The sequence below is a fragment of the Mustela nigripes genome, chromosome 2 (assembly GCF_022355385.1).
Source record: "Mustela nigripes isolate SB6536 chromosome 2, MUSNIG.SB6536, whole genome shotgun sequence".
NCBI lineage: Eukaryota > Metazoa > Chordata > Mammalia > Carnivora > Mustelidae > Mustela > Mustela nigripes.
In genome coordinates, this window is record NC_081558.1 from 126382810 (window position 1) to 126406895 (window position 24086).

The 24086-nt window shown below is 36.9% G+C and overlaps 1 protein-coding gene across 11 annotated transcripts in view; it reads left to right on the forward strand.

Annotated features, from left to right (window-relative positions):
- MECOM (MDS1 and EVI1 complex locus) overlaps nt 1–24086 on the forward strand; it is a 544809-nt gene that overhangs the window by 518298 nt on the left and 2425 nt on the right. For 7 of the 11 annotated variants that reach the window (XM_059391586.1, XM_059391587.1, XM_059391588.1 and 4 more), the window contains 7 exons: nt 3038–3064; nt 8583–8749; nt 9820–9897; nt 13834–14003; nt 16204–16348; nt 20047–20283; nt 21120–21303. In XM_059391586.1, the coding sequence (XP_059247569.1) occupies nt 3038–3064; nt 8583–8749; nt 9820–9897; nt 13834–14003; nt 16204–16348; nt 20047–20283; nt 21120–21303 (1008 nt within the window). The remainder of the gene's footprint in view (nt 1–3037; nt 3065–8582; nt 8750–9819; nt 9898–13833; nt 14004–16203; nt 16349–20046; nt 20284–21119; nt 21304–24086) is intronic. The other 4 variants (XM_059391589.1, XM_059391590.1, XM_059391596.1 and 1 more) reach the window with 2 other exon arrangements.

Here is a 24086-nt window from a genome sequence, read left to right on the forward strand (position 1 = left end):
GGCATCCTGGAGCAGGATCCTGGAAGGCATCCTGGAGCAGGATCCTGGAAGGCATCCTGGAGCAGGATCCTGGAAGTCCTCGCTTCACCAACTGCCAACACTGTACTTGCTGGCTGGTGGGCTGCCTAAAGGGTCTTTGGAGATGCATCCAGGGCGGGAGGGGAACCATTCAAGGTTCCTGCCTCAGAGGCTATTTACCAACTGCTACAGAAAGATTTTATAATTTTTATAACCATTGTGGCTGTTTTCATGTGTAATGGCTATGGATCCCTGGGGGTACAGGTGAAATAACCCAGAGAAGCTTGGGCTACCCCCTTTTCATCAAGCCTTCAGACCCAAGAGTCTGTTCTTTCAGAAAATCTGCCTCAGGTGTCCTAAAGTTTCAGCAGAATTCTTTCTAGTACTCCATCAATTCAGTCCTAGCCGCAAGATCCACTTTCCCTTAAACAAAGACCAACAAACGAAGACAACCTGCCAGGATGTGGGGCTAGAAAGGACTGCTTTATGACGGGCTTTCCTGCTTATTAGCAAAAATGCTTTGGTTTTGAGCAATGCAGTTCATCTCTCTGAGCCTTCTCCATCAGCGTGATGGGAACGTCCCTTCCAGCCTTACCTGGCTGGCTGTGCGGGTTAGTGTTCATGTACATTACATGGTAGAACACATTCTGCCTGGCAAGAGGAAGGACCTAAATGAGGGAAAGCTTTCATTATTCGTGAATGCAGAAGTATTCCATTTTGAATGTAAAAGAATGCCAGTAAAATACTCTCCTGCCATCCTCTGAGCCCACCTTCTTTGGTGGGACTATACACAGATCTAGAAGCACTGGGAAAGGCCCTTACTGTGTTCTCAGCACTGCCTGTTAGCCAGCAGTAAGGGCGCCACAGGAGGCCAAAATGGAAGACCTAGCCTCTGCTTCTAGGGCTTGCCATGATTTTGTACCAAAATAATGCTTGGATAAGACCATTCATGACTCCATTTTCCATTTAAAGTACACTGCAGTAAGTCACACTGTCCCTCTGGGGCTTCTGTATCTTTGGTTTCCAAATGGGAATAATACTTTCCCTATGTATTTCTCAGGGTTCTAATAATAATATCATCATCATAATGAGGGAGACCACATATTGTTAATGTTTTAGGGAAAACATAGATATAGGAATATAAATTCTTGGTAGTGGCATTCTATGGGCAAGCCTGATTTTATAATTTTTGTATGTCTTTGTATTCTACTCAGCATGACCCTCCTCAGGGCACATTTCCTAATCAATGAAAGGTGAACATGTCAATAGATAACTTAGATATTTATTGAATTTTGTTGAAAGATTATCACGCCATCTCACTGCCTCTTGGAATAATAAAATATATTTTTAAAAATCTTGTCAAAAATATCTAGAAGAGGGACACCTGGGTGGCTCAGTGGGTAAGCCTCTGCCTTCGGTTCAGGTCATGGTCTCAGGGTCCTGGGATCGAGCCCCACATTGGGCTCTCTGCTCAGCAGGGAGCCTGCTTCCCTCCCCCACCTGCCTCTCTGCCTACTTGTCATCTCTCTCTCTGTCAAATAAATAAATAAAATCTTTAAAAAAATATCTAGAAGATATTGGAACACATATAAAATTAGAAGATAATGCCTTTTTTTTTTTTTTTTTCATTCTCAGGGTCTAAATTCTGCACTTTGTTCCATTTTTAAAGAAATGTCAGGCCACTAGGGGACTATTTAGATTTCTATTTTTCTATTGTAAATAGGTTAGTTTAATGTAGGTAGAAATAAGTACTGTAGAGTTTCTTCCTGGATACATGGTTGAAAATTGTGGGGTCTTAGTTCAGATAATAATTTTGAAAAGGAATGACAGCCACAAGTAGGTGAGATGGAGGGAATGGTATGAATGTGTGATCCCTGGAATGTCCATTTCATTGGGCAATTTGCATTTTAGGTACTTTGTATTTACGCTGATGACTCGTTTGAACTGCCATAGAAATCATTTGGTAGTTACGCGGTTATAAAACCAGCTCTTATTCCTTGGACTGAGTTTCCTATACTCTAAATATGTTTTTGGTTGTTAATACATTTTATTTCCAGATGTTTGGTTTTGTATGCATCTGCAACAAAGACTCTGTTTTACTTCTGTTTCTGGCCTTTATTCACTCATTTTTATTTCCTTGTGTTTAAAGTGTCTGACTGTCCTGTTACTGTATCTCGAAGAACTTGGAAAAAGTTAGTCTTTTTCCAAGTTACCATTCACATATTGATGTGAAAATCACTTAAGTCTTTTGTCCTTCATCTTCTAGTTTGCTTTCAGCAAGGTATTTCTTACTGTTACATTTCTTCTGCAATAAATTTTTTATCCTTAAAAACTATGTATCTTCCTTATTAAAGATAGCATAATTTATAAAAGCAAGAAATATCCCCGTTAGCCAAGCAATGCTCCCTGGAAGTGTTCCCAACTCACTGAAGTTTTCCCGGGTGATTCTTAAGTTGACATAGGTAACTATTTGTAGTTCTTTTAATTAATATCCTTATGTGTTTTGGCCATAATGGTCTGAATCCCAAGCTAATAAAAGTCAAGAAGTGCATTTCCAAGTACATTACCTTTTTGTTACTCAGTGATTCACGTTTGAGTAAATATCTTATTTTCTTTGTTATTAACATTATATAAATGCAAGAGACTAGATTTGCTGCTGGAAATTGCTAAAGTTTTATTTATTGAACTTTAGGACTTTTCCAATGAGTTAAAAACACATAAGAAGGAAATATCTACTTTTGCTATTTAATATTTGGTAGTAGGTATTGTTTAGCTTTCTTGAAAAAGAACATTCTGGTTTATAACCTTGATGTTAAAATTTAATTTAGGTAAATAGAGGAAATCCAGCAGTGTTATGAAAACATTTAATTTTCATTTCCAGAGCCTTTACTCAAGGTACAGTTACATGATAAACAAAAATTACAAAGTCCGTATAAATGTTAATTTCTCAAAGGATAGATTGCAATAAAGATACTGATACAGAAGTAATTTTTTGTTTTTGTTTCAATTTTGCTCCCAGTTCCAACTGCCTGATCAGAGAACTTGGGTAAGTTTCCTACTTATATTTTTGACTAAAATAATGTACCATTAAAAGGAAAACAACTTATATTATAAAATGTTATGCAGACGTAAAGAATTCTGAGCCGCTTTCCATTAAATGCTACGGCTTCAGCGGATTGCTTTCCAGCTTCGTCAAGCTGCAAAATACTTTTCCATTTTAATTGGGCATTTAGTGTGCTATAAATTGTTTACAGAAAGAAGTTTATTTTATAAATTTGACCCATTTCATGTAATTATACCTTGATGTAGAACTGTTTCTCGGCACTGGGGAGTATGTTGTTAAAAAAGCCTTCGAGATGGGTCACTAAGTGGAAACAACCATTATTTGGGGGAACCTGTATCAGCATGTTAAAGATGCTTTTGATAAAGCCTTCAAAAGGTTAAAACCTGAACTTACATGTAGACACAAGCTGACATTGGAATTCACATCCGTATATCCCAGGGCTGAACTTGGTTCTGGCTATTTGGAATAATAAGACTAAATGTTTAAAAATCCATATCTAACTAGTGAATGAATCTTTCAGCCTTGGGGCTCACTTCCTCAACTTTCAGTTCCTGTTTCCAGATTCAGTCAGTTGTCAGGTAAAGATACTAGGGGACAGCTTTATTTTTATTTATTTTTATTTATTTTTTTGATCAAGATACAAAGAAGACTGCTTGCTTAGTTTTCACTCTCAAAACTTGAGTCGATGGAAATACATATAAATAACATATATTACAAAATTTCCTCTGATTATATGTACTTCTACTTCTTCATTCTCTTCTTTACTCAAAACTATTCTGATTCTGAGATATGTGTAAAATCTTGGACTATAGTTTAGTCTTTTTGGTCACCATATAATGATAGATAAATTATTTTAAGTTGGAGTACTTTAGCACTTATTTTAGCACCTATTTCCTCTATCCGACATTAGATTTTCTTTACCAGAAATTCATCCATTCTATTTCTTCCATGGAGTATGTGATGAATTGTGATTTTTCTCATCTTGATAGACTTTTAAGGATTAAGTTCATTTATTCCAAAAGAGATTAAGAGAAGAGAAAAGGGAGAAGAGAAGAGAGGAGAAGAGAGAGAAAGACCACGACTTTCTTAGACGAATTTGTACAGCTGATGGGGCTGTGCTTTGATTACACTGTCTATATTTGCAGTGTTCCTCTTCTGTCCTCCCTGGCAGAGGTCCATTCTGAGTATTGTGGCACAGGGTCCTCATCCTTTCTAAGGTGGAGTGTTACTTGACAGTACCTATGTGGTTGGCTGCTTCATCCATAAGATGCTGTCCCCTACGTAAATGCCCAGTGGTTCTACCCATTTACAAAAGCCAATTCAGATTTTAAGTTAGTCTCCCTTTCCTGCTAATACAATGATATAGAAACTGACATTGTAATGCTTTGGAAACACTCACATTCCCTAAATCATAGAGTTTTCAGAGCCACGGTTTATATTTATATTATAAAACATAGATATTAGTAGGAACTACTAAAATATTAAAGTTTATAATTTTAATGGTAAAGAGATTCTAAGGGATTTCATAATCATGACTGCTGAATGTGATACATGGAATGAGATAGCCATAAACTATGAATACTTACCTCTCCCCCAAATGGCCATGATTTTGAGATTTCTCAAGATTATCAACTGAACAAATATAGAAAACCACCAAATCTACAAACTTTCCCATCATAAGTTATTTATGAAAAGTTAGTTGTTTTATGATAAAGGCATGTGTAATCTAATTTGTAAAACATTAGGTCACATAATTCATGGTGCCATTGGACATATCATTTCATATAATCAGATTGTCACTTTAATGGTTTTAATGAGAAACTTCTTTATGTCATCAATTATTGGCTGCCAGATAATAAATGTTAAGCTAAGTGCTTAGGACCCACTTGATGATATCTTGCCTGCTGAAATGTTTTTAAAAATACTAACTTTATTTGACTAGAGAGATAGCTACATTTTTTGGTAGGATCTAGGGAATTCTATCTAAATATTAGTTTGCGTCAGTATAAAGTTAATAGCCTCTTGGGGATGGAAAGGGGGTGCAATGACTTCCTCTTCCAGACATCTGGGCTGCAGATACCATCAACAGCTATTATATATATAAATAAAAATTACTGTTCCATAGGAAAAAAAAAACTGTCATTTACTGATCAGAGATTAGCCAATGACATTAATAGGACACAGGGCAATGCATTTCTAAAATATATGATCTAATTTTCCCTCTTTTATTTTCCCCATTCTCAGCAAATTTCTTTTTCATAGTAGTACACATTGCCCTCTTCATTGGATTTTTCATAAATTGAAATATGCAATTAGCTAGATTCTGTTCCATTGATCCCAGTTCATGTTGATTTTTAACATACCAAGCCAGACTTCAAAATAAATGTCAAAACTTGCTACTTCTCTTAAAAAAGGCATGTTTTTTTCAGGAAGACCATCATACAAGTCAGCGCACAGAGTGAGAAAGTTAGGGCTTGGACCCATGCACCAGATGAAGCTCATCTTAATCCAACACCTTAATCCAAGACAGAGGCAGACTGATGTTGGTCATAGAATGGCTAGCCTACCCAACTGGCAGATGTCTAAGTCACTTCTGTCTGTCCTAATGGGGAAACATATTCTTTTCAACTGAGGTCAAGTGCTGTGAGAGCAAATCTTACAAAGATGAAAGGGAGGATTCGGTGGTGACTTTTATGTTTGGTGGTTGCTAATTGGACAGAGTGGTGTGTGGGTGTGGGTATGTGTGTGTGTGTGCACGCTTGTGTGTGCACATGGTGTTAATAACTATCCTATCCTTGGCTCACTTCCCATCTTCCTTCTCTCCCTTTTCCTCACTCCTATTTAATCCTCTTTCCCTTTAATATGAGAAACCAAGGTAGGTGGTGGCTTTTAAGAGAAGCATTCAGGTCACCCCCATTCTTTTTCCTGTTATCTTTAAGAATGTCAGTGTTTAGTCATCAAGCCCATAGTGTATTTTCTTGTTTCTTGAGAGTTTCCCCAAATTGAAATAATTTGAGGTAATGTAATCACAGCGATCTTTCTTCAAAAGGAGGTATTAGCCACTACTAAAGCAAGACACATTTCTCAACAGCCACTTGCTCTTAAATAACCTGAAGAACGTGTAGTTTATATGTGCTAGAGATGAAAGCCGAGAATAATAGTCATGAGTAAGCTATTTTCCATATAAAAGGCAAAGTGTTTCTATAAGATATATTACTGCAGGAATCTGAGTGTGTCAGCAGGGCGGACACTCAGATGATTTAAAACCTCTAGATAATGAAACTTTACTCAAATATTAAATGTACATAAATAAAACATTAATAATCATCACCCATGCACTTACTCTTCCCAATAAATATATGGGATTGTGACCCTGACCCTTGCTTGTTTCTGTTAATCAGCTTGAAGGCCAGAGGTCATTTTTCACTTAGACAATTTATTCCACGAGGGTGGAATATCAAAATGATTTTCTGCAAGAAACAATTAGGAGGAATAAATGCAAATAAAATAGTATCATAAAATATTTCTGGATTGATTTTTAATAAATAAAACCCAAAGTAAGATGAAAATGCTAATGTTCCGGCTGGAGGGGGATAATGGCCGTATTCTGCAGGGACAGAGTTTCCGCCAACCTCTCTGAGCAGCATCATCATTCCATATCTCTGCCCTGTGATCAGTAGGTGTCAAAATCCTTCATAGTGACAAATGTGCTGTCCACTTGCATCTGTGGAGAATGTTTTAGCAGCTGAGTGATTATGAATCAAACCCCTGAGCTTAGAGCCCCTACCGCCTCCCAATGCGTTCACATTTGTTGTCTGACAAGTAAATGTATCTTGACTTTCCTCTGAGATTTTTTTTGCACGGTGTTTGATGAAAGACATTTGGCAAATTGGCAGTGGTACCCTGTACGTTGCAATTTGTAGCTAGCATTAGGAGTCCGGGCATGAAATGAGAGGGCAGGCTCCGGGATAAAGGGAAAAGAGAGAGCTAACTACAACATGAATAGTCATTTGAAGGATCGCACGTACACTGTTCCCTTTGTAAGAAAAGAATCATCGTCCGGCCGTTCTGTGAAGATTTTGCTTCACCATAAGGAGTCACTGGTATTCTGTCCAGCTGCACGGCCACGGAATAGAGATTTTGTTAATTTTCATTTTGAGTGCAAAGTGTTGTGTTTTCTTTCTATCCTGAGCTCATAAATTAGGCCTTCAGTTCGGTCCTGCCATCCCATCAGTGAAAGAATCCTCCCCTTGGGTTAAGCAGTTGTTTGAATGTGCAGTTGTTACTGTTCTTGTCCTTGCGTGGAGTCTCCTGGTCTAACACCCCAGCTCTTTGAGAAACTCAGAGTGCATCTAGAGTGCAAACACCTTTTTAACAGCTTTCTGAGTTCTCCAGTGGCATAGTGCCTGAGAACCAAATAAATAATGGGTGAGTTGATTTAACAGGATGGCCTGAGAGTTTGCTTTTCTACTTAAAAATTCAGTAGTAAGCAGCTTCCAAATAAAATATGAGCACTAAGGAAACTTAACATTTTGGGAGAGTTGAAGGAAAGGGGAGAGCCCTTCTAACTGAGAATGGTAAGGATCAAGCTGGCTTTCAAAGGAAATGCCACCCTCCGATTGTGACTGTCAGATGTATGTGCAGGTGGACAGAAGCGTGAAGATTATAAGCAAAATAAATTAGGTTGTTTGAGGGGAAGAATTAGGCAGGATAGTGTTTTAAGATTATTTCTCTAAGAGTGTGGTTAGGCTAACTACTCCCCTTATAATGCCTGTGCCAAGTTCTATAACATGAAGTCATGATAATGTATCATGAACTGTCATTTCAACTCAGTCTTTGCTCGGAACAAAGTAATATTTCTTCAAAATTCCTTGTATATGATCCCACTTAAAATCGTAGTATATCCAGATATTAAGTTAACCTAGTCTTGGACGAAACACCTCTTCCGCCTTAATTTTTTTCTTTCTACACTACACACATTTGGCTTAAGCTGTAACTTTGGAACACAGCTGAAACTTTGATGTGTTTGGTGCTATGAATTCTTTATGTGGAGTGCCATGCTTCCTATGGTTTTTATTACCAAGGCAAGGCATGCGGGATCTCTCCGTGAATGTGCAGTTCACTAATGTGTAGTGTATAGTATAATGTATAATGTAATGGTAATGTTGTCTCTTAATTTAATAAAAAAGCTTTATTATCGCTCATGTATTTCATTGCTCGGGTCTATATCAAATTATGACAAAATGGCCTAACCAAGGTCTTTTGAAGAAGTTCACCCAGCATTCTATAAGCATGGTTCTCTACCTTTGTTATTTCCTAAGTCAACAAGTCCTCTCATTGTCTGTCTATTTTTGGGACACTGCAGCCTTTTTCTCCCGTCCACTGTGGTCAGCTGATGTGATGCTTCCCCTTTCTTAACGATTTCTTGGTTTGCTAGAGATGATTATGGAAGAACAGACATTGGACTTGTCCTTCACGGTCTTGTACTCTTACCTTTCAGATGTCAGCTATTGAGAACATGGCGGAGAAGCTGGAGAGCTTCAGTGCCCTGAAACCGGAGGCCAGTGAACTTCTGCAGTCAGTTCCCTCCATGTTCAACTTCAGAGCGCCTCCCAATGCCCTGCCGGAGAACCTCCTTCGGAAAGGGAAAGAACGCTACACCTGCAGGTGACCGCAGGGCCCGTGACAGCCTGCTTTCCCCAAGTCTCCCCTCTGATTGCAAAAGGCCCTGCTGTTTGTTTTGGAAATTATTCTTGATTGGATGATTAATCATGACCATGATAGATCTCCAGCACTTCAAAGTACTCTTTATTTAGGGAGATATAAAAATAGTGGTTTTAAAAAATTATTATTAAATGAGAATTTTAACACAGGCCATTTGGTTGTGATAAATGAGGTTGGAAAGAGTCCAAATACTTGTTTCACTTTGATATTTATGAATTTTCTTTCACAGTTAATTATTTTCATCCAAAGGTATAATACTACTGTCTTCGAGCATACATTTATTAATTGTCATGGCATTGAAGAATAAGGCCATTAACAAAGGACGAATAGGGTCGATAAGTGAAGAAAGCTAGTTAATAAGTTTCTTGTTACCCATCAGTAATACAGTAAAGCTTGCTTTTTTTCTTTTTTCTTCCGTTCAATAATTTGTGCTTATAATTTCTGAATTGTCTTCGGAAATTTGTGGCATCTGACTCAGGCATATCAATTTATCTGCTCTTTGGAAAATGTGTCACTTTCTTTCCAGAAAAGCTTTTATAGGAACATACCTTGATGGATGGGGTCTTCGAATCTTGTCTGATCTGATACCACTCAATGTACCGAGTTGTCACTGCGGCTAACATGTAAAATGAGTTGAAACATTTGAAATCTGTTTACATCAGCCCAGAATCACAGACTCTTGTCATTTTTTTATCCCCTTGTCTGGTTCAGTTTTGTGACTGTAAAGATACAGAGTTAATAAAAGAGGCGTATGGGGGTCATCAAAACTAAAGTCTATTTTCATAAAGTGCTTGCTTATGCATGAGCAAATTCAACCAGATCTCATAATGCAGCCTTTATTAGTGGAGTTATTTATATCTATAGAATGGCTTTGTTGCAAATTTTAAATACCAAAGACATGTGAGTTCCATGCAAGATTAATTAAATCAGGAATCAGCATCTGGCTTCTACGCAGCTTGAGTGAAATAAAGTCGATTGTGCTGACTTTCTCTTATAAACATCTTTCATAACAGATACTGTGGCAAGATTTTTCCAAGGTCTGCGAACTTAACACGGCACTTGAGAACCCACACAGGAGAGCAGCCTTACAGGTTTGACAATGATTTTTACTAAATACCTTGGTAAATGCTATAGTAATTAGAGTGGATGTATTGCCATAATTTTAAAGGAGGCTATTTAGTGCATGTCTGTATGTCCTTGCAATTTTGAGTCAAAGAAGAACGACTAGTAGCTAGGATAAAAGGTATAAGAGTTCTAATTTTTTAAATCAAGGCTTTGGACATCTCAGTTGAAAAGGTCTAGCAGGATCTAGACCTAGGGTCTAGATCTAGATCTAGCATAGAATAAGCATTTAAGAAATGTTAGCTTTTTAAAGACCATTATTATTGTTTTAGTGAGAGAGAGTATGGGGTGGGGAGAGGCAGAGGGGGAGAGAGAAAGAAAATCTAATTAAGCAGGTTCCATGCCTAGCACAGAACCTGACACGGGGCTCGTTCCCACCACCCTGAGATCATGACCTGAGCTAAAATCAAGAGTCAGACGCTCAACTGAGCCACCAGGTACCCCCATTTAAAAAACTATTTAATGCTCTCTCTCCTCAATAATTGGTGCAGTATTAATTGACAGTAATCAGAACATTTCAGCCTCTCTTTCTCAAGTCTTTAATCTCTGTGAGGAGTTAACAAGCGGTGTGTAACTTTATTTCCCCGGTGTAGCTACATATGTGTCCCCAGGTCCCATTAGGAGGTTTAAGGAGTAGACCTTAAACCTGGAGAAGTGGGAGACGGTAAGGAAGTAGGAGCAGAAAAGATGAAATAGACTAGTTATAGGAAGAGGGGAAATTCTACCAACAATTTCTAAACTGTCTCTTGGCTTATTCTGTTAAATGTCAAAATCAGCCACGTGACACATGGGACATGTGTCTAACTTTAATATTATTGTTTACTAAAGAATGAAAATTATCCAGATCCTCTTCAGTTTTAAAATAAAATCTACATTGTTTTATGTGCAATGCTTTGCATATAGTGCTACATGGTTGTAAATATTTTTTAAAGAATAAATGTGATTTACCTTAAGTCACATTGTGATTTCATTCTGCCTTGAAATTCTGATGCAGTGCATATACTTAAGATTATTTTTGTCTGCATTCTCTCTCTTTCCATTAAAATAAATTATTTTTCAGGTTTCAAAGACTTTCTTACATATAAGAAAAAAGAAAGTGGGCAGATCAATGAATGCTCATTTGAAAAGAATTGACATTTTAGGAGAAAACTGGAGGGACTTAAGCTCAGCAAATAATAAAATGTTTTCTTAAATTCTTTCTTTCCTACATGTTTTATAAATTACTAGTCAGAAATGATACTTCTACTTTAATAGAATGGACTTTATAGAATAAATCTCAGAGAGATATAAAAATGGAAATTGTTAGGTGATTTCCCTTTTTGAGAAAAATTTCAGATCGCAGGAATTCTGCTTCAGTGAAGGAAAGATTTCAGCACTTACATTTTATTATGGCCAAGGATCTGGTCTCGACTATATTGTGCTCATTTTGCTCTGTACTCGAATTCAGTGGTTTTAGTCTACTCCATAAATGGTATGTTTATTTTTAAAAACACAGGCCAGAATTTTGGCATAGCTAGAGATCTTAAACAATTTTTTGTCTAGCTCCTCTGTTTTACAAGTGAAGAAATTCAGATGCACAGATGTTAATTGCCTTCTGTAAAGCCTGGTATTAAAAGATCCAGAATTAAAACCCAGATTTGGAGCTCCCATGTCAGAGTTTTTATCTCACACCATAATCTCAAAGGCTCCCATGACCCTTGTGTTTACATCCAAATTCTTAATGAGTGTATTGGTCATGATATATGTATTCATTTTAAGAATTTTTAGAAACTTAGACTCCTAACTACCCTAACTAATTTATTGGAGCAGAAAGCAATGATTTTTTTTTTTTTTTTTTTTATTCAGTAGCACTCAAAACTTTTGGCCAAGACATTAGCAGAGGAAAGCTACAAAAATAGCAGATGATTTTTGTGTAGAGTGTTCTTATTGGCTGATTTTATCTGTATTAGTGTAGATGATGTCTATTAGATTTGGAAGAGCCCCTTTGCATACGAGCAGAAAGCTGGAAGTGTGTCAAAGGCAAAATCTCTCTAATTCATGATGTTCATAGAAAATGTTTTGAGTGAAAAATGTTTGATGGGAATATAAGTTTTCTCTAGTAGCGTTTTTGAGGTTGTTCTGCTCAGTACAGCACAATTGTGCTAATTGTATCATTATTCTCATTGTAGTGGGCCTTGGGAGTCCACAGAGTTATTGCAGAGGAGGCCATGACTCATATATATATATTTTTCAAAAGCAGAGGCTAAAATAACACAACTACTATGAATGTGGGGTCTCCATTTTTAAATTAATATTGTAAGTGAGTAAAGTTGAGGAGCCTCATCATGCCAGGACAGTTTTTTAAGGGGGAAAAATGAAATCAGTCCTTGAGTTGGTTTATTGATACTATGCCAAAGTGACTAGTTTAACAGATTTATTTTCCCCACTGAACTAACTAGACTTCTGGCATCACGTAAAGACAGCCGTAGAAACCCAAACACCTCGAGTGGAATGGGGTGATTTCTGATGTAGAGCACTCGAACCACTGAGTCTATGTTCAGAAGTGGGAGAAGGACCCTTCACATATGGAAGAAGAAGTTCAAGATTGGCTGCTAGGTTAAAAATTTTCACTTAAAAGTCATCTAGAGAAAGCTCTTTTTTTTTTCTTCTTCTTCTTTTTTTTTTTTTTTTAAGAACACACATACAAAAAAGCCACACAAACGAATAATGCAGTCTTTACTTTAAAATGCCAAAGGAGACTACCCCATAAATTGTCACTTTTCTTCTTTATCCGTAAGAACTGGAGGGTGAAAAAGAAAAAAAAAAAAGAACTGGGGGGTGTATGGAGTCAGGAGGATACGTTTTTATATATGTTTAAAGGAGAACTTCATAATAACTTGTGATTTTTTTTTAATCACATGGAAGGCAGAAACAATTAGCCAACCAATAATAAGTGTTTTCCTGGAAAACCAACCTGGTTCAGAAATGCCACAAACTCTGTAAAAACAGAAATGGAAAGTTGGGGGGAATAAGAAGAGCAGAGATAATGAAGACTTTATTTTATTCCAAAAGTAGAATTTAGTTCTACTTTTACTTTCTTTTTTAACAGTTCAAAGGTGGGGGTACCCGGGTGACTCAGTGGGTTAAGTGTCTGATCCTTGGTTTCCATTCAGGTCATGATCCCAATGTCCTGGGATTGAGCCCTGCAGCCCACTCCCTGATCAGTGGGGAGTCTGCTTCTCTCCTTCTTTCTCAGCCCCTCCCCATTCTTACACAGTCTCTCTCTCAAATAAATAAATAAGTCTTTTAAAAGATACAGTTTAAAGTTTATTAGAGTAAAGGCTCTGGGGGCTTGTAATCACTACAGATTATGAAAATTTTATTGTCTGGTGTGGGCTCAGTTTTTAAAGGTTTGGATTCTTTACTGCTCTTTTTGAGAAGATAATGGAAGTTCCTTTAGGTTTATCAGTTGAGAAAGTGAATCTACCAAGAAACTGTTCAATCTGACTCTGCAATTTTGAATTTAAGAGTGATCTTTTACTTAATTTGAAGAATACGTGAATTTGTTTCTTGTTTGTTTACAAAGGATTTATTGGTATTGTCCTAAGTAGAAGGTAAAACCACGCTACTATTTCTTAATGTCCTTAATTCTGTGAGGTTTATTGAAAACATGAAAACTGATGACCCTAATAAATTTGGAACCAATCAAATTGTTGATACTTTATTATGGTTTTTCGTAAAGTCATGAAAATCTTTAATGGAATCAAAGTCTATTGGAATTGAAATCTTGGCTGTGGAAATAGTGTTCTTCTTTTTCATTTTCTCTAAAATGTTTTATGGGTGATCATTTTGGATATCTGGCTTACGTGTCTTGAGAAATATCTTTTGATTTGCTTGCAAATATTTTTTTTGTGCTTATTTTTCAGATGCAAATACTGTGACAGATCCTTTAGCATCTCTTCCAACTTGCAGAGACACGTTCGTAACATCCACAATAAGGAGAAGCCCTTCAAGTGTCACTTATGTGATAGGTGTTTCGGTCAACAAACCAACTTGGACAGACACCTAAAGAAACATGAGAATGGGAACATGTCTGGTAGGTAATCCGTTGTGTTAGGAGGAGAATATGGCTCAGTTTTCTTATTTTAAAAGATAATCATGAATAATATTGTATGACAACTATACTTCTTAAAAAAGAGATAATTATGATCTTTCTTCTCTCCTTTCGCTTTGACACCAGAAACAGATCCTAAAATTTGCAGCATGTTTCCCTTAAATTATAGAGTGCCGTGATAGGTGAATAATATACAACTCAGGACCTTATTTGGATTGTTTTCTTATTCTCCTGGATTCATCTCAATTATGGGTAATCTCAAACAAAGAGAACCATGACTCAATCTCCTAGGAGAGTTATAAATCAGGATTTCCTAAATTGCAGGGAGAAATCTTTCTGCATATTGGTGCAAAATGGGGACTCCGGGCATGGCAATGTTTCCAAAGTGGCAGCCCCAGAATATTGTGCTCTGAATACTAGCTTAGAAACCATGGCTGTGTTTGCAGAGGTCCCTACATTTCAGAGAATATCCCCAGGGTAACTTCAGAGATTCGTGATGGAAGATTGTTGACATGATCAGAGCAACCCGTAGCAAATGACAGTGGCGTGTGGTTTGGGTCATAAATTCTGATATAGAATTGAGTTAAAAGTGGCCAAAAATCCCTAGCTTTCCCTTAAGTCAGACTTGCCAGCACATATCTAGCAGAAGAGATGGTAGTTTTTCTTGCCTTTGCCTTTGGCTTCTAAGAGTTAGATAATAAATCATTAATTGGTATTTGCCAACTGGTATATGTGTTTGGAGCCACACCGTGTGGCTATAATTTGTTTCAAGAGAATCAAGAAAATGCCTTGGGAGCAAGGGAAGGAGCAAGCAATGGGTTCAGGAAAGGAGATTTTAAAAGCAGGAAAATGTTGAAGTTGTACAAAATAGCTATTTTTACTTAAGGAAATTATTTTATTATTAATCCTTCTCCCCTTGTACACAGGCACATGGGTTACAATCTTGGAGGGCTACTACATAGAACTGTATTACTGTTTATTTTCCTCTGTTTATTTTCCAAAGTCAAATGACTGTGGTCTCAAGATACCAGATTTTAGAGACGGAAGTATAAAGCAGTCGAAGTCTAAACTGGCCACACATTCCAACCACGTGCACCCTTACGGCATTTTCCCATAATTTTTCTAATCAAAAGTATGCTGTTTTTGTTTTGTTCTTTTAAAGATTTATTTATTCCAGAGAGGCAGAGGGAGGGGCAGAGGGAGAGAGAGAAGCTCAAGCAGACTCCCCACTGAGAAAAGAGCCTGATGTGGGGCTTGATCCCAGGACCCCAAGATCATGACCTGAGCTGAAGTAAAGAACTGGCTCCTTAACCAACTGAGCCACTCAGGTGCCCATAATCAAAAGCATTTGGAAAATAATTAAATGAGTTAAAAATGTAACATGTCTAAGTTCAATACTTGTTACCCGAGATAACTTTATTCAGCTGAGAGCTGTTCTCCCCTCTTATCTTGGTTATCTGGACTATTAGGATGAACTGTTAGATTGTAGTTATCTTGCGGGAAAGTAAGTGTTGATATAAATTTGACCACATATAAGGTGTTTATAGTTGTGTAAATTTATAAAAACCTCACAAACATCCTGTGAGAAGGTATTCTGATTCTAGCTTTATAGTTAAGGAAGCTGAAAATCATCTTAGAATGAGCAGATCCCATATTGTCCTTTTAATGCTGTCCCACCTCAGTTTCTGGGCTGGTGTGCTAAGTCTACTCACTGCCTCACCCACCAAATCAGAATACAGAATTTTTGGCACGTTTTCAGTCTTTATTTGGTAATGTGCTTTAGCACAGGAGCAATAAATACATATTGACTGCAACCAGGAATGAGTATATAGTTTCTTCTGGAGGAATCTATTTGGGGCTTCTTTATAATTTGCTTCACCCCATTTCCTCATTTTATGAGTGAAAATCTCCTCTTGTCATAGTGGAAATGGAAGGAAGCTGTGGGAGAAACATCTCTGGGAGACTGTGCCACATGACTTCAGTGGTTCAGAATATTCCCCAAGGTACTTTCATCAGCGGGCGTGTGGTAATTTGGGAAGATGTTGGCCTCCTGAAGTTAACATTATTAATATTCCAAAGAGCCTGTTTTAGGAAACACTGATCAAATGAAGAAGGAATGAGGTTCAAAATAAGTTGTTCATATCAATAGTAGTCTTTTCCTCAAAAGACTCTCTACCCCCAGGTACGGCAACATCGTCGCCTCATTCTGAGCTGGAAAGTACAGGTGCCATTCTCGATGACAAAGAAGATGCTTACTTCACAGAAATCCGCAATTTCATTGGGAATAGCAACCACAGCGGCCAGTCTCCCAGGAACACAGAAGAGAGGTAAAGCTGAGTTTTGCCTTTTTTTTTTTTTTAAAGATTTTTTATTTATTCATTTGACAGACAGAGATCACAAGTAGGCAGAGAGGCAGGCAGAGAGAGAGAGAAGAGGAAGCAGGCTCCCCGCTGAGCAGAGAGCCCGATGCGGGTCTCGATCCCAGGACCCTGAGACCATGACCTGAGCCGAAAGCAGAGGCTTTAACCCACTGAGCCACCCAGGTGCCCTGAGTTTTTCCTTTTTAAACGCTCTGATTTCTGAAATAAGTATGTTCCAAATAGATTTGCTGTGCTCACTTTTGTGACACACTGAAACTTCTACCAGTGGTGGCTGGCATTTCTTTAGTACAGATTAAATACTAAATGCTCTTCAAAGCGCTTTGTGTGTATGAATTAATTTAATTATAATAGCCCTATGAGGCAGCTACTATTACTATGTAATTTTATCAGTGAAGGAATGGAGACATCACAGGTTAAATAACTTGCCAGAGGGCACATAAGTAATTAATAAATGGGATTCAACCTGGGCCATCTGGTTTCAGAGCCTATGCTTTTACCACCATTCTGTTATGCTGTTCTTGATAACTAATTAGACTATTTTATCAAAACTTACCAAGCAAAAAGGAAAGCCACCACAGGGATTCAGTTGATTCGGCTGTGGCTACTATTATATATCATGTGTATATTACAGATAATATAACTAGATGTACATATGTGTGTGTGTGTGTATATATATGTGTATATACACACACACATATATATATAAAAGGTGTGTGTGTATATATATACATATCTGTATATAACATACCTATTGAATATCATTTAAATAACTTTTACCTAAAAAGCAGTTGAGACTTCTTGGTATGATTCTGTCACTACCTATGGGCTCTCTCAGGTGGATATGCATTTAATTCTGGCATGTTTGTTTCAGTGGGTGTGATCATCTCTGTTTTTAGTGACCTGGTGCCTTGCTTACCTCTTATCATTATCAACCTCAAGCATATATGGCTTCATTCCTAGAGAAAAACTTTTAATGCTGCTGATAATAATAAATACTTACCTAATATTTATATTTTATATGATGTTAATGAAACATTATTTTATCAAAACTACCAGATTTAATTCTTCTTATCTCTAAGTTATAATTAAATATCTGATATTGAGAACTAGATTTTTTTTAACATAACTATCCAAGAGCCTATTCAGTTAGGATGCTGCGTAGTCAATTTTAATGTCAAATGAAATAGTTCTTGAAAGCTCCGTTACTTTTCATCACACAAGTATTATTGTTAGTGTCCTCTGTTTTTTGATATTATTAAAATTCAAATAATTATTTAAGGTAGTTTTTACATTAAGCCAAAGTTCACATAAACATTATTTCCCCAGATAAAATTATATATAGAATTCCCCAGATAAAATTATATAACAGAAGAACCTCTTTTCTTCAACTTATTTAGGGGAAAAAAGAGAGAAGATCTGCTTTTACATGACCCTTCCCAAATTCTAAGAAGTCTGATAAAAGCTATGACTTTGTGCAGTTGGACGTATCTTTTCCTCTGCTTGCCCAAGTGTGTGTGTGTGTATGTGTGTATGTGTGTGTGTGTATGTGTGTGAAAGGCAGAGGATGGAGGGAGTGAGATGAGCATATGTTCAGAAATACAAAGTAGTGTGTAAGTAGTGCCTTACATTTTGATAACAACATTTACATGACACAAAAGAAATGTTGAACAAAAACCACCATTTGGGTTCTGAGATGCCTTTTCAGACTTTCTAGCCCTTTCTTGGAGATTTGTGAGCCCACATATAGCTGCAACATCTGGCTTCAACATGTCCAAACAGCACAGAAGTAAGAAGATTGAGTCATTTAACTTCCCCCCCCCCTCAACTCCTATCGGGGCTACTTTTGATGAATAATTTATCCCCCATAAATTGCCACATTTGAAAGCATAATTAACAAATAGGTTTTCTTAATCATGTTGGCTTTGTTACTTTTGGTTTTCATCCATGCATTCTTTTGTTCTTTTACTTTTTCTTTCATTTTAAAAAAAATAACAGTTTCAATCCATTCAAGCTAACAAGTTGGCAGTGTATCTGGAAACTAATAATTTATGTCTGTGCAAAGCATGTTTTAATCATTCTTTGATAAAAGTGGTTAAGAGATTGGCTGTATAAAAACATTAATAATGATAATACAACTGTTTTTAAGATTTTTACTGTGTGCATCTGTCACACCCAACGTTGTTTTGTTTTGTTTATTTATTTACTCCAGAAAATCTAAGTATTTAATTATCTCTTTTTTTTTTAACATGGGAAAGTGATGGATTACATTGCTGATACCTGATCTCCTATAATCTGAAAAATAGTTCTGTTAAATGCGAATAGCCCACATTTCTGTAGCAATAACTTAAATTTCAACAAGCTTTCTGAACTTAGGGGAAGTGCCTTAATTTCCCTGGTCACATATATTTAAAAAGAGGAGATTAGGAGGACATACTCTGTAGTTCAAAGCATTTGTAATTAATCTGGAACTAAGTTAATTTTGACTTTTAAATATTACAATGAAACTAAAATTCAGTTATACATCTTTATATTTTTTTAAGATTTTATTTATGTATTTTAGATAGAGCACAAGCGGGGGGAAGGAGAGAGACAAGCAGACTCTGAGCTGAGTGTGGAGCCTGACATGGTGCTCCATGTCTCAAACTCTGAGATCATGTCCTGAGCTGAAACCAAGGGCCAGGCGTGCTAAACTGACTGAGCCACCCAGGCGCCCTTCAATTTATATGTTCTTTCTGTTTATTTTAAAGCCTGAGAAATTTGTCCTGCTTTTATAGATGCTCTCAAATGTATCAAATTGGGACTTCTTTGTAATTAAACACTTTTTTGTAATTTCACATTTAAATCACATACTATAATCCTTACAACCACAAACTAAAGAATTGCAAAGGACTTTTAGAATAAAATATTCTTCTTTTGTATCACATGAGACATGCATGCTAAGTAAGATTCAAAAGATAATCGCGCAATTGCATTTTTAGATAATTGCCCACCCTGATGTTCTTTTGAGAAACAGGGAACTTTGTTACATTCAGACCATTGAGGATAGTTTGAATACAGTAAAAATAAGTGAGCTCTCCATCATTTCCAAGCTTGAGCAGGATGTCTAAGTGGCATACACCACAAATGTCACCTAGAAATATCAAATACCGCGTGTTCCCTGACAGCTCTCTTAACATTTTCTTTGAACTCCTTGATTCACTCTAGGTGTCTGTGTTGAAGTTTTTGTCAGTGTTGTTCAGGGATATGAATTTTCCAGAAAACTATTATTTTAAATGGTGGGCACTTATATGGTAATTAGGTAACATTATGTAGAGAAGACATATGTAGGCTTTTTATATCATATATAACAGTATCATTTATCAGGCAAAGGTCGGATAAGGAATAGGAGCCTGAGACAGTTTTTCTAGCTCTGCCAGAAGCCCCATTTATCCTCTGAATAATCACCCAATTATTGTTTTCTTCATTCTCTCATTTGTGAAGTAACATTACTTTCCATGGTTGCCATAAAGCATAAACAATAAAAATTGCCTGTAGAAGTGCTGAAAATCCTGAACTATTTTTGGGAAGACATGAGAAGAGAGCCAGCTGCACGTTTACAAATGAAACCAATAATGGGACCTGTTTCTTTTTTATGCTTTTGAAAGAATGAACGGCAGTCATTTTAAGGATGAGAAAGCTTTGGTGACCAGCCAAAATTCAGATTTACTGGATGATGAAGAAGTAGAAGATGAGGTGCTGTTAGATGAGGAGGATGATGACAACGATATTACTGGAAAAACGGGGAAAGAACCAGGGACAAGCAATTTACATGAAGGAAACCCTGAGGATGACTATGAAGATGCCAGCACCCTGGAGATGAGTTGCAAAACGTCCCCAGTGAGGTGAGTACCTGGGGTGACATTAGTAAATAAGTAGGCGTAGATACACATATGCTTGCAAGTCTCTCTGCTCTGTTTTTCCATTAGAGCAATATTTCAGGCCATGGCAGTTGATGAGCATTGAATCATAAAAAATACATTTGAATTAGAAAACTGTATTTGGTGGATTCATTTTGGATGGGTGAAAACAAGGTAGCCATCATAATCCACAAGATTAGAAATGCATTGGTGTCTGTAGAACCCTGATTAACCTGAGATGAGAAGAATAAATGAAAATTAGATGAGTACCCAATCATTTATGTAGACTGTACTGTAAAACCCAAAGAAAAATAGAGATGGCAATATTATCTAATTCATTAAAAAATCTTGTATGTTATTAATCCAATATTAGGGAGATCAGTATCACTTAATTTGACATGTAAACTGTACAGGTAGGTTTTTAATGGGAAAAAAATGAACCAAGTAGTTAAATTTATAAGAATATTCTATTTTCATATGGAGAGTGGGTGCTCACTAAGTCTTATCATGACTGGCTTTATTTTAAATGGACATTATAAACTATAAATTGTGTCTCCACCGCATTGCTGATTCCACACCATTGCCTTTACCTCTTATCTACATTTGCTTTGGTTATGAAGAATCTTAAAACAAACATGTTTTTAAGATACAGTATGTGTAGACACTTTAAAGAACCCAGTAATGGATGCATGCTTCTTGATACTGCAAATATAATACAAAGTTTGACAGCTGTATGGATTCACATGAAAAGTGATTTGGTTGGATAACAAACTGAGAAAGAAAGAAAAAACCCTCTGTGCTTTCCCATTGGTTCATTTTAGGTATAAAGAGGAAGAATATAAAACTGGACTTTCTGCTCTAGATCATATAAGGCACTTCACAGATAGCCTCAAAATGAGGAAACTGGAAGATAATCAATATACTGAAGCTGAGCTGTCTTCTTTTAGTGCTTCCCATGTGCCGGAGGAACTTAAACAGCCGTTACACAGAAAGTCCAAATCACAGGTACATGTTCTCCTGCAGCACAGCGTCATGGCGACATGGTGCCTTGGGCATCAAAAGGCAGATAGTCTCTCTGGGCAGTGCTCTAGAGTCTGAACAAGTTCAGTTGCTTGACTCAAAACTTTCCTACCTTGACCCTATGACCGAATCCAAGATGGTTCCCCAGCACAGCCATGAACATGGCTGCCCTCCGCACAGATGCTTCCATGACAAACCTTGTCCTCCAGTAGCTTTTGCCTGACTGCAATTCTCTCAGTTCTGTAGAGGTAGTCCGTAATGTTTGCACCTATTTCTGTATGACTTCGGAGGGATTTTTTAATTAGTTTACATCTGTAATTCTTGTCAACCTAAGTGTATTTCCAGACTTTGGTCCCTTATTATATTAGTAAATTAACAAGTCATCTAATTTATAGCATCTAGGATATAAAACTATTAAACTGAGGATCAGAGATGAAATGAGTTGCCCGAAGTCTGTAGCATCTTACTGGCAGAGCTGGAAAGAAAACCAATTTATTTTTAATTGAATGAATGAATGAATGAATAGTACATTTATTGGGTTCTACGGCATTCTATCAGCACTGTGGAAACAAAAATAAATCCATTTAAGGATCCATAAATACCAATTAAAAGAGCCTCAGTTCTTTATCACAGAATAAAGGAAGTCAGTACTTTCTGCTGACATCCCTACTCAATCACATTGTTCAATTCATTTGGGTTAATCACAAAGAAGAAGAAGAAAAGAAGCTTCCCGTTATTACCATATTTGTTGGTCACTTTGGTCTAATTGAAGGTGAGCCCACTTTGGTGGTGGCCTGACATATCAAACCATGTGACTGCATTGGCTCGTACATTTAGAAATGCTTTCCGATTTGGCTGAGATGTTTTGGCCTTAGCCATTTGCTCTTAGCAGCAAATGTGGTCGTATCTCAACTAAGGTGCGAAAAACATCGTGCTAGTGGGATCATGTAAATTCTTAACTCTCAGTCAATTCAGTAAAAATTGAAGATATCATGTAAGGTAATAATAGGCAAAAGGAATGTTCGTTTTGCATTGAAGTAGAGGCAGCTCCTTACCCTCAGAGCTTCTAGCTTCATGAACTTAAGAACATCACATCAAGACTGTGGGTGCCACTTCTTCATTGTAAAGTGGGGTGACTAGAGGCCATATCTAAGGTCTCTCCCTGGTATATGATTCAGTGGGGATAAATATTAATTTTCCAGTTCCCCACATTAACAATAAATTAGCCAGAGTAGACATCTCATTTTTACTTGGACATAACCATCAGAGGTAGTGAGTATTTTTTTAAACCCTTGGTATCCCATTCTTCCTTCCTAATTGATCGGAGACATATCAGAGGATGCAGGCTTTCTTTCCTTTCTTTTCCTTTCCTTTTTTCTCCTTTCCTTTCCTTTTCATTTCATTTCTTTTAATTATTCCACCAAAATGCTTATAAGACACAGTACCTAAAAATTCCTGAAGCTGTCCAGAGTGATTGAAAACAGAAAGGTCAAGAACCCAGAGATTATAGATGTGATCTATTTCAGTACCAGCATTGTGACATAAAGTCCCTGCCTAGCTGGACTAACAATTACCATCACAAAAAATGCTAGTGTGTTGTATTTTTCATGTTACTTGATCACGCCGTATATATCAGTTTAAATATGGTCAGGCCTTTTTGCAAACTAACTTTATTTCATGAGACTTTTTATTCATTCATTCAATTGTTATTCACTGTCAGTGATGTTCAAGGAGTGGATCTTTGTACATGAAAATGTGTATTTTACTTGATTACCAAAAGGCAAGTATTCTATATTTTCCATTTTCTAGAATCTGAATAGAGATAGATGACTTACTTAAAACATTGATATATTTTCTCTGATTTTTATAGTGATTGAATCCAAGATAGCTGAACAATACAACAGTGGCTGCATTCTGCATAGTCACCTCTTTGAAAATTCCTATCCTAAAAATTAATTTCATGACAATAGGTAGTTTTTATATCCAGCAATCTATGTTAGTTAATGCCTATAATTCCTTCACAGCCCTTTGAGACAAGTTTTTGTTATTATGATCCCCATTTGGTAGGAGAAAAGTGACCTTGAAAGGTAAAGGAACTTCCCCAAGATCACACAGCTATTGAATAGAGGTCATTTAGAAGCCAGGAACCCAAAGTTTTCTCTAAGTTTCCTTTCATTTTTCCAAATATTGGAATAGGCTTTGTTAAAGCCATTACAGAATACTCTTTATCTTGATATCTAAAAGCGGGTACTTAATAAAAAGTTCAATGAGTTTAGTGCTCACCTTGCTCATATTTTAAACTCTTAAAATAAAACTCTTAAAAGAACAGGGACTGTATATTACTTGTCATTGATTCCCTAGGACCTAGCACAGTGCCTGGTGTAGAGTAGATGCTTAAGAGTTTTTTGTTATATGTCTGTTGAGATTTTGTAGAGGTCCAGAAGGTAAATTGCATACATAAAAGTCAAATGTATACATTGAGAGCAATGACCCAGCAAATCAGAATCAGCCTACAAGAGCAGATTTTCTAACTGAATGCCATGATTACGGAAAAAACCACAGATTGGCTACATGTCTCGGCATGACTCTCAGAGATGAAATTCTGCTTAACAACAGAGGCATTTGGTCTTTGTTTACAGACAGTGGAATGTCTTTGGCAGGACTTTAATGATCCCACTGCAGCAGCATTTTTGACAGGCAAGTTTAGCAGTGGATGAGACCAACAATAGCAAATCAACAGTGAAAAGTTCACTCACAAGTCAAGACCA